This window comes from Amblyraja radiata, chromosome 12, assembly GCF_010909765.2.
Source record: "Amblyraja radiata isolate CabotCenter1 chromosome 12, sAmbRad1.1.pri, whole genome shotgun sequence".
NCBI lineage: Eukaryota > Metazoa > Chordata > Chondrichthyes > Rajiformes > Rajidae > Amblyraja > Amblyraja radiata.
This window is the reverse complement of record NC_045967.1, coordinates 52551505-52564640: the sequence shown is the minus strand read 5'-3', so window position 1 is coordinate 52564640 and position 13136 is coordinate 52551505. Positions and strand designations below refer to the sequence as shown.

The following is a 13136-nucleotide window of genomic DNA, read 5'->3' as shown; positions in this document are numbered from 1 at the left end:
TTGTGGATGGAGAGGAGACCGGCTGATGTGGATCTGAGGGACCGTGAGGGTTGGTAGGGGGAGAGGAGGTCAGTGAGATATGGGGGGGCCAGATGGTGGAGGGCTTTGTAGGTGAGGACCAGGGTTTTGTAGGTGATCCGGTGGGAGATGGGAAGCCAGTGAAGTTGTTTGAGGACTGGAGTGATGTGATGCCAGGATTTGGTGTGGGTGATGAGTCGGGCGGATGCGTTCTGGACCAGTTGGAGTCGGTTGATGTAGGTGGAGCTGATGCCAAGGAGAAGTGAGTTGCAATAGTCCAGTCGGGAGGAGATGAAGGCATGGATGAGTCTTTCAGCAGCGGGAGGTGTGAGAGAGGGTCTGAGTTTGGCGATGTTGCGGAGATGAAAGAAGGAGGTTTTAATGACATGGCGGATGTGAGGCTCAAGGGAGAGGGTGGAATCAAAGATCACGCCAAGGTTGCGGGCCTGGGGAGATGGGGAGACAGTGGTGCTGTCGATGGTGAGAGTGGGGTTATTGATTTTGCTGAGTGTGGCTTTGGAGCCTATGAGGAGGAATTCTGTCTTATAACTGAAGAAGGGTCTCGACCCGAAACGTCATCTATTCCTTCTCTCCAGAGATGCTGCCTGTCCCGCTGAGTTACTCCAGTTTTTTTGTGTCTACGGTTTAAACCAGCAGCTGCATCAGGGTTAGGATTAGGGCTGCAGTTCCTTCCTATACAGTACAGCTGTGGTCGACCAATCAAGTTGTCCACAGTGTACAGATACATGGGCAAGTGAATAACGTTTAGTGCAAGATAAAGCCCAGTGAAGTCCGATTGAAAATAGTCCGAGGGTTCCCAATGGGGTAGATTGGAGGTCAGGGCTGCTCTCTGGTTGTTGCTAGGATGGTTCAGACGCCTGATAACAGCTGGGAAGAAACTGTCCCTTGAATCTGGAGGTGTGCGTTTTCGAATATTTAAAACGTAATCGAGATTTGTTGTAGAAGATGATGATTTTTGTTTTGCTTTGGAATCGAAAGGGTCAAACAGAAGTGACCCATAAAGATGCAATTAGATTTGTTTTTAAAGTGGTATAAATGAAAAGCATGTACGAGAAGTATTTTTTCCCAACTGTCGACGTGGCAGTTAAGGGAGAGAAGGTGAGGGGGTGGGGGTGGGGAGAGTGGGGGTGGGGGAAGTCTTTGCGTGCTATATGTGAAGAGGAATTACACTAGATTTCATCATTCCATCCACCGAAATTCACGACCACGATCAATCAATCAATATTCCTACCGCTTCACCAGTTCATCGGCACTTGTCTGTTTCAATAAAAATAATCGACCTATCTCCTATCGGTTCGTTTTCAGTATTGTTGGAAATATTGATGTGCTTATTTAAACATCTCGCAGCAAAGTTAAAAAAGGGTTTCAAGAATTGCCAAACAGAATGATGTTGTCGCTGGAGACACCAGAAACGGCAGATGCCTGTCAAGTTGTCTCTGGTTAGTTTAAAGTATCGATTTAATCGATATAAGAAGCTCCCCTTGATACAACAGACCACTAGCTTCAGGGGGGAAAAAGCTATACTGATACACATTGAACAATGTAAGGCAGAGTCTTATTGCAAATCACAGAGTGCTGGAGGAACTCAGCGGGTCAGGCAGCATCTGTGGAGCGAATGGACTGAAGATGTTACTGTTTTGTCCTGGAATGTATCAAATATATGATTACATCTGAAGGGTCCAGAACAGAAACATGGTCTGTCCATTCCCTCCACAGATGCTGCCTGGCCCGCTGAGTTCCCCCAGCACTTTGTGTTATAGACAATAGACAATAGGTGCCATTCGGCCCTTCGAGCCAGCACCGCCATTCACTGTGATTATTTTCCCCCAGTTACTAAATGCATGTAGATTTTATCTGATGGTCTATTGAAAAGCAAGGCTGCATTGCGTGGGAAGGAACTGCAGACGCTGGTTTACACCGAAGTTAGACACACAAGACTGGAGTAACTCAGCGGGACCCAGACAGCATCTCATACTGTTTTGTGTAGGGGAAATAGCAGACTAACTGGGAAAGAACATTCTGGAGTTTGGGACGGTGACCCTGCCCACGGGGGCGGTGCAGTTGGCTCGGGTTACACAGACGGTTCGCAGCAAAGATCTTTGGTTCGCAGATTCCTTCTGGAACTTTCCCGGGACTGGTTATATAACGGGAGGGTGGTCTCTTTGTTTGCACTAGTCGATGGAACTGCGGTGAAGAGCGATACTGTGATCCATCTGCAGGAGTGATAGCAAACGTCGGCGGGTGGACAAAGGTGAGACGCGTCGCCAAAGAAAAGCTTAAGGGTGTGTGTGTGTGTGTGAGGTGTGCTTAGTTTGGAGATACAGCATAGAACAGGCCATTCAGCCCACCAAGTCCGCGCCGACCCACTAGTTCTATCCTATCCACTAGGGGTAATGAGCAGAAGCCAATTCACCTACAAACCTGCACGTCTTTGGAATGTGGGGGGAGGAAACCGGAGAAAACCCACGCAGGCCACGGGGAGAAGGTACAAACTCCGTACAGACAGCGCCCGTAGTCAGGATCGAACCCGGGACTCTGGCGCTGTGAGGCAGCAACTCTACCGCCGCGCCAGAAGTGTGCGGGGCGGAGGTAACATGGGTTAAAGAGGCAGAAGGGTAGCAAGACCCAATGGCCCCTTTCTCGCCTCCAGCTATTCACTCTGGTGAATCTGTGGAATTAATTGCCACAGAAGGCTGTGGAGGCCAAGTCAATGGGTATTTTTAAGGTGCAGATTGATAGATTCTTGATTAGTACGGGTGTCAGGGCGAAGGCAGGAGAATGGGGTTAGGAGGGAGAGATAGATCAGCCATGGTTGAATGGCGGAGTAGTCTTGATGGGCCGAATGGCTTAACTCTTCTTCCACCACTTATGAACGCCACAACTCCCTACTTTCAGCCTGAAGAAGGGTCCCGATACAAAACATCACCTATCCATGTTCTCCAGAGATGCTGCCCGACGGGCGGAGTTACTCGAGCACTTTGTGTCTATCTTTAGTTTAACCCAATGTCTGCAGCTCTTTGTTTCCACGCTTCATTGTCGGGTCGGGGCTGGCTGCTTCCCACTAGGATCACGTACCCTGCTGGTAAAATAAAACATCTTCACGCCTAGCGGCGCTAGATAAGGCTGCGTTACTGAAGAGATAGATGTGCCGCAGCCATTGAATGATTGGGTTCTAATGTATCATGCATCGGAATTAACACTAATACGAGTATTTCTTTATTCACCGGGTGGAGGGGTTATGGGGAGAAGGCAGGAGAATGGAGTCGGGAGTGATAGGTAGATCAGCCATGATTGAATGGCAGAATAGACTTGATGGGCCGAATGGCCTAATTCTGCTCCCATCACTTATGGCGTACCGAGGTACAGTGAAAAGCTTTCGTTGTGTGCTAATCAGTCAGTGAAATTACTATAGATTATTGCAACCAAGCCGTCCAGCCTATTTGGGCCGAACGGCCTGATTCTGCTCCTATCACTTATGACTTTATAACCCAGAAACGGAGAGAATTGCCAAGGAAGGTGAGATATATTGGGCAGAAATAGGCTGGCTGCATTATAAAGACAACCAGATTGGAAATCCTGCACCGACCTCGCCCTCACTAAGATGAACAATGAGCAGGGGCTGGTACACAAAATTGCTGGAGAAACTCAGCGGGTGCAGCAGCATCTATGGAGCGAAGGAAATAGGCGACGTTTCGGACCGAAACCCTTCTTCAGAGGCTGGGGCTGCCACGTACACAGTCTGACGAGGGGGCGATTGGTTTGAACGCAGTAAAAGGGGCGGAAAGGAAATGGGCGGAGAGACAGACAAAGCTTGAGTAACTCAGCGGGACAGGCAGCATCTCTGGAGAGAAGAAATGGGTAACGTTTCGGGTCGAGACACTTCTTCAGACTGAGAGTCAAGGGGAGAGGGAAACGAGAGATATAGACGGTGATGTAGAGAGATGTGGAACAAATGAATGAAAGACATGCAAAACAAAAGTAACGATGATAAAGGGAATTGTTATATCTCTCTATCGCCGTCTCTATCTCTCGCCTCACACCCCTGACTATCAGTCTGAAGAAAGGTCTCGACCCGAAATGTCACCTATTCCTTCTCTCCGGAGATGCTGCCTGTCCCGCTGAGTTACTCCAGCATTTTGTGTCTGTCTTGGGTTTAAAGCAGCAGGTGTGGAGGAGGGAATGGGCAGACGACTTTGCGAGTCGGGACCGTTCCAGGGATTATCCCCCCATGCCCGACCCGCTGAGTTCCTCCGGCGCTGGAGAACCTGGAGAAAGTGGCGACTGACTGCATTGCCAGCGTAGATTGATCGCATGTTACTGTAACTGGAACTCATCCAAGAAAAATGTACAGCAGGTGGCAGCAGAGTCTGAAATGGGTTACAAAGTTAAGGATGGTAGATGTGAACTACAAACAAAAAATCCTATCTTTCCCCTGCCTGCGTCCCCATCCCCTTTCACATATACCCCTCCCTCTGGCTTGACAATTCACTCATCCTCTCCTTATAGGACATCTGAAGAAAAGTCTCGACTCAAAACGTCACCAATTGTCAATCAAAAGCTTATTAAAGCAAATATATATATATACATATACTATATATGTATATGTATATAGTATATATACTATATATGTATATATTTGCTTTAATAAGCTTTTGATGGACAATTGGTCGACATACTACATATTATATGGACACACTGATCTGTTCTGTATTCATGCCTACTATATTCTGTTGTGCTGAAGCAAAGCAAGAATTTCATTGTCCTATCTGGGACACATGACAATAAACTCTCTTGACGCTTGACTTGATATGTATATACACGCATATATATATATATGTGTGTGTGTGTGTGTGTGTGTGTGTACATATGCATAAATGTGCATTCATATGCATACATATGTACATACGCATAAAATGCTTTAATAAATATTGATGGGCAATTTTTTCATTAATTCAATTCAATATATATATACATAAACAAACTAAATATTTAGTCTGAAGAAGGGTCTCGATCCGAAACATCACCCATCCCTTCTCTCCAGAGATGCTGCCAGTCACACTGAGTTACTCCAGCATTTTGTGTCTTATCTTCGGTGTACACCAGCATCTGCAGTTCCTTCCTCCTGCACACTAAATATTTATCTATTATAGATGTCGCTGTCTTTTTTACCCTATTAGTAACGTGGTTGAAGTAGTATTGACAATGCAGCACGTGGCTCTTGGATAACTACTACTAAACTATTTTAGATTAGTTCTCTGAAAGTACCTGAAGGATTGGACATCTAATTGAATCAATTTTGGCATTTATGAACCATTTTAATCGTTCGAGAAGGCTAACCTCTTCTAATTATTGGGCTTTGTAAACCATACAATGAGATGTGAATGAATGCATTCAGCAGGGCTTTGCACAGTAAGGGGATGACTAAATGAAAAACGTTGTGGTCTAGGTACACCCTCATCTCAGCAACTCCTTCCTCCCTAACTGCCCACCTCCCTGCATTATGGTGTGTTTCAATAATAAAAAATAACAAAATGAACTGTATACCCTTCACTTGTACTTGTTGTATCTTTCAGAATGAACTTGGCAAAGATGTACTTAAAAGATTTTAAGGTACAAAATAAATGGCTGCAGCTTTGGCGTGCCATTTATAATAGATCGACTGTAATCATTTTAACCCGAGTTAGTATCATGTATGCCAGCCGTTAGATTTTTTTTTCCTGTGTTGGCATTTCAACTTGTCACTTCTGATTTCACAAACTTCACCATTGGACTGCAGCTTCTTGGAATGATTTCTACATTTGAAATATTGGATATTGCAGTGTCAAGATAAATTTTGATCTGAGATCCAGAAATATTGTTCACTCACTCGTAAAAACAAATTGCAGCAAATCAGGTATAGAGAATATATTTGAGTGCCCCTTGTGCCCACGATAACATCAATGGGGCGGCACGGTGGCCCAGCGTTAAGAGTTGCTGCCTTACAGCGCCAGGGTTCTTATCGTCCTTCCTCTTAACCTCATGCCATTGAATGGGAGTACCCGGTGGCACACAGGTAGAGTTGCTGCCTTACAGCGCCAGGGACCCGGGTTCGATCCTGACTACGAATGCCGTCTGTACGGAGTTTGTACGTTCTCCCTATGATCACGTGGGTTTTCTCCTGGTGTTCCGATTTCCTCCCAGACTCCAAAGACGTACAGGATTGTAGGTTAATTGACTTCGCTAACATTGTAAAATTATCCCTAGTGTGTAGGTAAGTGCTAGTGTACAGGGTACAACTCGGTGGGCCGAAGGGCCTCTTTCCGCACTGTATCTCTAAACTAAACTAATTATCCTTCTCCTCCCCATATAGAAACAAAAACAATTTGAAAATTGAGACATGTGGAACTGAGAACTGACCGGATGTTGAATGTACATATAACATGTCTAGATTTCTTTGGGCTGCCAGAATAACCTGTGGTTCTGTCAAATGTGCTGTGTAGCTTTGAAGAGTTGATTAGCTTTTAGGAAGCATAAAATATCTGGCACCATTTGCTAATACACGAGAAGGCAACATGATAGGCAAGCATATGGATAAAGTATATTACAGCTGGTAAGGATGTACAATTCTGGTATTGGTGTTACTGATTATCGCTGCTTGTTGGAAGCTGCGATGGTTGAGCATTCAATCACAAGTTACTTAACTGCTCACGAACTGAAGACATTGCAAACTGACCACTTGCGATTTTGATGGCCTTAGATGAGCAGGTGGCAAGATCATTCATTCACTGCCAGTGGAATTCTTGATCGTACATCACAGCGTCTGGTCCACGATTTTTATTGCGCAGCCTAAGAAGTGGCAGTAAATCTCTTGCTGAGACAATCCACCAAGAAAGCAGATTGGAGCCAGGTAGTGGCAAGATTGACCATATTCTGAAGATAGGCACAAAATGCTGGAGTAACTCAGCGGGACAGGCAGCATCTCTGGAGAGAATGAATGGGTGACGTTTCGGTTCGAGGCCCTTCTTCAGAAGACCCGAAAAGTTACCCATTCCTTCTCTCCAGAGATGCTGCCTGTCCCACTGAGTTAATCCCATCATTTTGTGTCTATCTTTGGTGTAAACCAGCATCTGCAGTTCCTTCCTACACATTTAACATTTTCTGATTGCCTTTGCGGGGCCAGGCATTCACAGCTGTTCTTAGATCCCAACACCCCCAGCACAATTAAGTCTTGTATGGCTGCCTCGAGGCGCCGCGATTTTCCGCAAAACACAAAGTGCTGGAGCAACTCAACGGTTCAGGCAGCATCTGGTGAGGAATTGGACTCTGGCTGGAAGGGATGAGAAGCTTGTCGTTAATGTAAAACAAGCCCAGTTGTTAACATGTGACAGACACAAAATGCTGGAGTAACTCAGCGGGTCTGGCAGCATCTGTGGGGAAAATGGATAGGTGATGTTCTGGGTCGGAACCCTTCTTCACCCTGATTGTAGTGGAGGCTGGGGAGGTGGGAACTGGAAGCGAAAAAAGGTGATTGCTTATCATATATAATAGGTGACTGCTTCATTAATTTAGTATAATGGTGACCATCTAGTTACTCGCTGGGTTTTCTTTCTGAGAAATATTTTGAATAGACAGAAATATTAGCATTACGTATATTAATCCCTATGTTTTCCAGATAACTTTATTTCATTGTTTGCCTACAGCATTGTCGGATAAAAATTCACTGGGTGAGACCATGGCGATGAAGTTCATGATCCTATGTCTGCTACATGTGGTAGTCACAGCAGATCCCATGAAGTTGGAAGACCACACTTCCAGCCTGGCAGAAGGTACGGTGAACCTGGCCCTCAACCTTTTCAAGGCCATGGCCAAGGACGCAAAATTCTCGACCGAGAACCTCCTATTGTCCCCGATGGTGGTGGCTTCCTCCTTGGGTGTGATGTCTCTGGGTGCCAAGGATAAGACGGCCAACCAGGTCAAGTCACTCCTCAACACCAACCTGCGCGATGACGTCTTCCTCCCGACCTTCTCGGAACTGTTCAACGAAGTCAGCGACGAATCCGCCCGCAACAGCACGTGGAAGATCGGCAGCCGCCTTTACGGGCCAAACTCCGTCAAATTCAACGATGAGTTTGTTCAGAAGAGCAAGGCCCACTACAAGCATGATCACTCCAAGGTGAATTTCAGAGACAAGAGGAGTTTGGTCCAATCCCTAAACGAATGGGCCTCTAAAACTACAGAGGGAAAGCTCAAAGAAATCACAAAGGATGTCTCCAAAGTTGATGGTGCTTTGTTCGTCAATGCCATGTATTTTAAACGTGAGTATTATAATTATTGCTGAAGGAATTATTAAACCGTGCAAAACCTTCTTCCCTACAGCCATTAGGCTATTAAACACTACAACCTCCAAATAAGCTCTGAACTACATAGGCTATTATTATTATTATTACTATTGCACTATTGTTTGTATTTTATGTGCGCATATGTGTGCGTATATGTACATATGTGTGCGTATATATATAAAATATAGGTATGTACCTATATATACAGGTTCACAATCTCTTATCCGAAAACCTTGGGACCAGACACTTTTCGGATTTCGGAATTTTTCGGATTTCGGAATGGAAGATTTTTAGCGTAGATTTTAACGTTTAACGGGTGGCTCAGTGGTAGAGTGCTCGGCTCGTGGCCGCAAGGTCGCGAGTTTGCGCCTCGATCCCGGCAGTTAAAAATGTCGGTTTTCGGAGCTATATATATATATATATATATACACATATACACACTACACTTTTTTCTCATTTATTATATTTACAGTGTACTATGTTTACATATTCTGTTTACACATTTCATTGTTCTATCTGGGACATATGACAATAAAACATTCTTGACCTAAACACAATAATTCCGTCTGCAGGCACCTTGTCAAACATTTAATTGTCGTCATCTTGCTTTTGCAGCTCACTGGGATGAAAAATTCCACAAGGACATGATCGATACAAGAGGCTTCTTGGTAACTAGAAGTCGCACTGTTTCTGTCCCCATGATGCATCGTTCAGGTAAGTTACGTCCAACACTTTATGAAGCATACAAACCAGAAAGGTTGACACAAAAAGCTGGTGGACACAAAATGCTAGAGAAACTCAGCGGGTGAGGCAGCATCTATGGAGAGAAGGAATAGGCTTGTGGGAGGCCTGGGATGGGGGGGGGGGAGAAAGCAAGGACTACCTGAAATTGGAGAAGTCAATGTTCATACTACCCAAGCAAAATATGAGGTGCTCTTCCTCCAATTTGCGGTGGGACTCACTCTGGCCATGGAGGAGGCCCAGGACAGAAAGGTCGTATTCGGAATGGGAGGGAGAGTTGAAGTGCTGAGCCACCGGGAGATCAGGGTGGTTATTGCTGCACGAGCGGAAGTGTTGGACGAAGCGATCGCCAAGCCTGCGCTTGGCCTCACCGATGTTGTGTTTTCTTCAACACAAAAAGCTGGCGTAACTTAGCAGGTCACGCAGCATCTCTGGAGATAAGGAATAGGTGACGTCTCGGGTCGAGACCCTTCTTCAGCCTTAGGGTTCACACAGAGTGGTGAATCTCTGGAACTCTCTGCCACAGAGGGTAGTTGAGGCCAGTTCATTGGCTATATTTAAGAGGGAGTTAGATGTGGCCCTTGTGGCTAAGGGGATCAGAGGGTATGGAGAGAAGGCAGGTACGGGATACTGAGTTGGATGATCAGCCATGATCATATTGAATGGCGGTGCAGGCTCGAAGGGCCGAATGGCCTACTCCAGCACCTAATTTCTATGTTTCTATGAAAGAGATATAGACAGTGATATAGAGAGATATAGAACAAATAACCTAAGTGACATTGGGGATATTAGTTACACCTGGCTTCTGTATTTTGGGTGATAAAATCCTGAATTATTTTCTCTGATTGTGAGTGACCTCGGCTGAACAAGGTCTAACAGTCTGAAGAGATGTCTCGACCAGAAACATCACCCTTCTCTCCAGAGATGCTGCTTGTCGCGCTGAGTTATTCCAACATTTTGTGCCTATCTTCGGTGTAAACCAGCATCAGGCGTTCCTTCCTACACAGGCTGACAATTGGAATGACAATTCGATCTGAAATGTTAACTTCCTGAAATGTTAGTTCTTTCTCCACAGATGCTGGCTGACTGTCTGAACATTGCACTATTTTGCTTGCACGACCTTTGGGGAAACATGTGAACGTTTTTACATTTCTGACATTTTTCTCCTTTAGGATTATATAACTACTATGACGACAAGGTCAATAAACTCCAGCTTCTTGAGATGCCCCTTGCACACAAGCACTCCAGCATGATCTTCATAATGTCACGACACGTGGAGCCAATGGAGAGAATCGAGAAGTTGCTGAGCAAGGAACAGCTCAACATTTGGTTCAGCAAGATGCAAACAAAGGCCATTAGTATCTCTCTTCCCAAAGTCCGTGTTGAAGTCAGTCATGAATTACAGGTAAGAACAATGGCCTAACTGCCTTGTCACAAGCAAGGCACCAATTTACGGAGAACCTTAACAGCTAAACTCTTCCATATAACTTCATACAAGGAATACACATGTGGGCATTTGTAACTTCCAGAATTAGTTTCTAAAGTGGAGAACATGGATAGGTTCACCAGACTGATTCCTGGGATGTCAGCACTTATGAAGAAAGACTGGATAGACTCAGCTTGTACTCACTAGAACTTAGGAGATTGAGGGGGGATCTTATAGAAACTTACAAAATTCTTAAGGGATTGGACAGGCTAGATGCAGGAAGATTGTTCCCGATGTTGGGGAAGTCCCGATCAAGGGGTCACAGTCTAAGGATAAAGGGGAAATCTTTTAGGGCTGAGATGAGAAAAACATTTTTCACACAGAGTGGTGAATCTCTGGCATTCTCTGCCATAGAATGTAGTTGAGGCCAGTTCACTGGCTATATTTAAGAGGGAGTTAGATGTGGCCCTTGTGGCTAAAGGGATCAGGGGGTAATGGAGAGAAGGCAGGTACAGGATACCGAGTTGGATGATCAGCCATGATCATGTTGAATGGTGGTGCAGGCGCAAAGGGCTGAATGGCCTACTCCTGCACCTATTTTCTATGTTACGTTTCAGGTCGGGACACTTCTTCAGACTGATTAGCAGGTGGAGAGGGGTAAAAAGAAAGCTGGGGGAGAGGAGTCGGGACAAATCGAGGCAGGTGACAGGTAGACACAGGCAAGGAGAGGCGATGAACAGTGGCGTTTGATGTCAATCAGATCCAGTGGAGTGAGATTAAATCATGTTTCCCACTGACATACACTGGTATGCAGCGGTAGAGTTGCTGCCTTACAGACCCGGGTTCAATCCTGACTACGGGCGCTTGTATGTTCAGTTTGTATGTTCGCCCCGTGGCCTGCATGGGCTTTCTCTGGGGAGCTCCAGTTTCCGCCCACACTAAAGACGTAGAGGTTTGTAGGCTAAGGTACACAAAATTGCTGGAGAAATTCAGCGGGTGCAGCAGCATCTATGGAGCGAAGGAAATAGGCGACGTTTCGGGCCGAAACCCTTCTTCAGACTGATGGGGGGTGGGGGGGAGAAGGAAGGAAAAGGGGAGGAGGAGGAGCCCGAGGGCGGGTGGATGGGAGGGTGGGAGGAGACAGCTAGAGGGTTAAGGAAGGGGAGGAGACAGCAAGGGCTAGCAAAATTGGGAGAATTCAATGTTAATGCCATCCGGACACAAGGTCCCCAGGCGGAATATGAGGTGCTGTTCCTCCAATTTCCGCTGTTGCTCACTGTCAATGGAGGAGACCCAGGACAGAGAGGTCGGATTGGGAATGGGAGGGGGAGTTGAAGTGCTGAGCCACCGGGAGTTCAGGTAGGTTATTGCGGACTGAGCGGAGGTGTTCGGCGAAACGATCGCCCAACCTCCGCTTAGTCTCCCCGATGTAAATCAGCTGACATCTAGAGCAGCGGATGCAGTAGATGAGGTTGGAGGAGATACAGGTGAACCTTTGTCGCACCTGGAACGACTGCTTGGGTCCTTGAATGGAGTCGAGGGGGGAGGTGAAGGGACAGGTGTTGCATTTCATGCGGTTGCAACGGAAAGTGCCCGGGGAGGGGGTGGTGCGGGAGGGAAGGGAAGAATTGACGAGGGAGTTGCGGAGGGAGCGGTCTTTGCGGAAGGCAGACATGGGGGGAGATGGGAAGATGTGGCGAGTGGTGGGGTCACGTTGGAGGTGGCGGAAATGGCGGAGGATTATGTGTTGTATTTGCCGGCTGGTGGGGTGAATGGTGAGGTCCAGAGGGACTCTGCCCTTGTTGCGAGTGCGGGGATGGGGAGAGAGAGCAGTGTTACGGGGTATGGATGAGACCCTGGTGTGAGCTTCATCTATGGTGGCGGAGGGGAATCCCCGTTCCCTGGTTTGTACCTAGTGTGTAGGATAATGGTGAGCGCAGACCTGTTGGGACGAAGAGCCCGTTTCTGCACTGTATCTCTAAACAAAACTAAAAATCAACATTAGAAAGATGGTGAAATTGTAACTTGTTTGTGCTTTTTCTTTTCCAATGATTGTTTTAACACTGAAAATCTTCTTTCTTCTCTTAAGAAATACTTACAGGAGCTGGGCCTGACTGAAGCTACAGATCAGAACAGAGCCGATTTCTCTGGTATAACAGGGAATAAAGAGCTCTACTTGTCCGGCATGCTCCACGCCACAGCGCTAGAGTGGGACTTCGAAGGAAACGAATTTGATCCCGAATTACATACTCGCGATGAAATGAGATCGCCTGAGCTCTTCTACGCAGATCGCCCATTCATCTTCCTCGTCCGAGATAACAAAACTAACTCTCTACTCTTCATTGGAAAGTTAGTCAAACCAAAAGTAAACAACCATGACGAATTGTAAACTTGAATTAATTTTTTACAAAGTGCAGTAATATTCTGTACAAATATTAATGACCTCACTTTCAGGTTACCTGTGTACTGGAGGTGGTGTAATAATGATTCCTTCATTGTTGTGGTGCCATGGTGCAAAACATCAATAATGTGGGGTCAAATGAAGTTAACTGTATTAGAATCACTAAGGCTCGAGAAATGCCCAAAATAATGCATTTTGGTTCACTGAAATA

General features: G+C 46.0%; 1 protein-coding gene across 2 annotated transcripts in view; it reads left to right on the top strand.

Moving 5' to 3' along the window:
• Positions 1-13136, top strand: part of LOC116979206 (serpin H1-like) — a 16481-nt gene extending 3345 nt beyond the window's left edge. The window contains exons 1-6 of one of the 2 annotated variants that reach the window (XM_033030775.1): positions 2229-2290; positions 5613-5649; positions 7719-8333; positions 8973-9071; positions 10271-10503; positions 12614-12924. In XM_033030775.1, coding sequence (XP_032886666.1) covers positions 7751-8333; positions 8973-9071; positions 10271-10503; positions 12614-12913 — 1215 coding nt within the window. In that variant the 5' untranslated portion in view covers positions 2229-2290; positions 5613-5649; positions 7719-7750 and the 3' untranslated portion in view covers positions 12914-12924. Of the gene's footprint in view, positions 1-2227; positions 2291-5612; positions 5650-7718; positions 8334-8972; positions 9072-10270; positions 10504-12613 lie in introns of those variants that run through there. The other variant, XM_033030776.1, reaches the window with a different exon arrangement.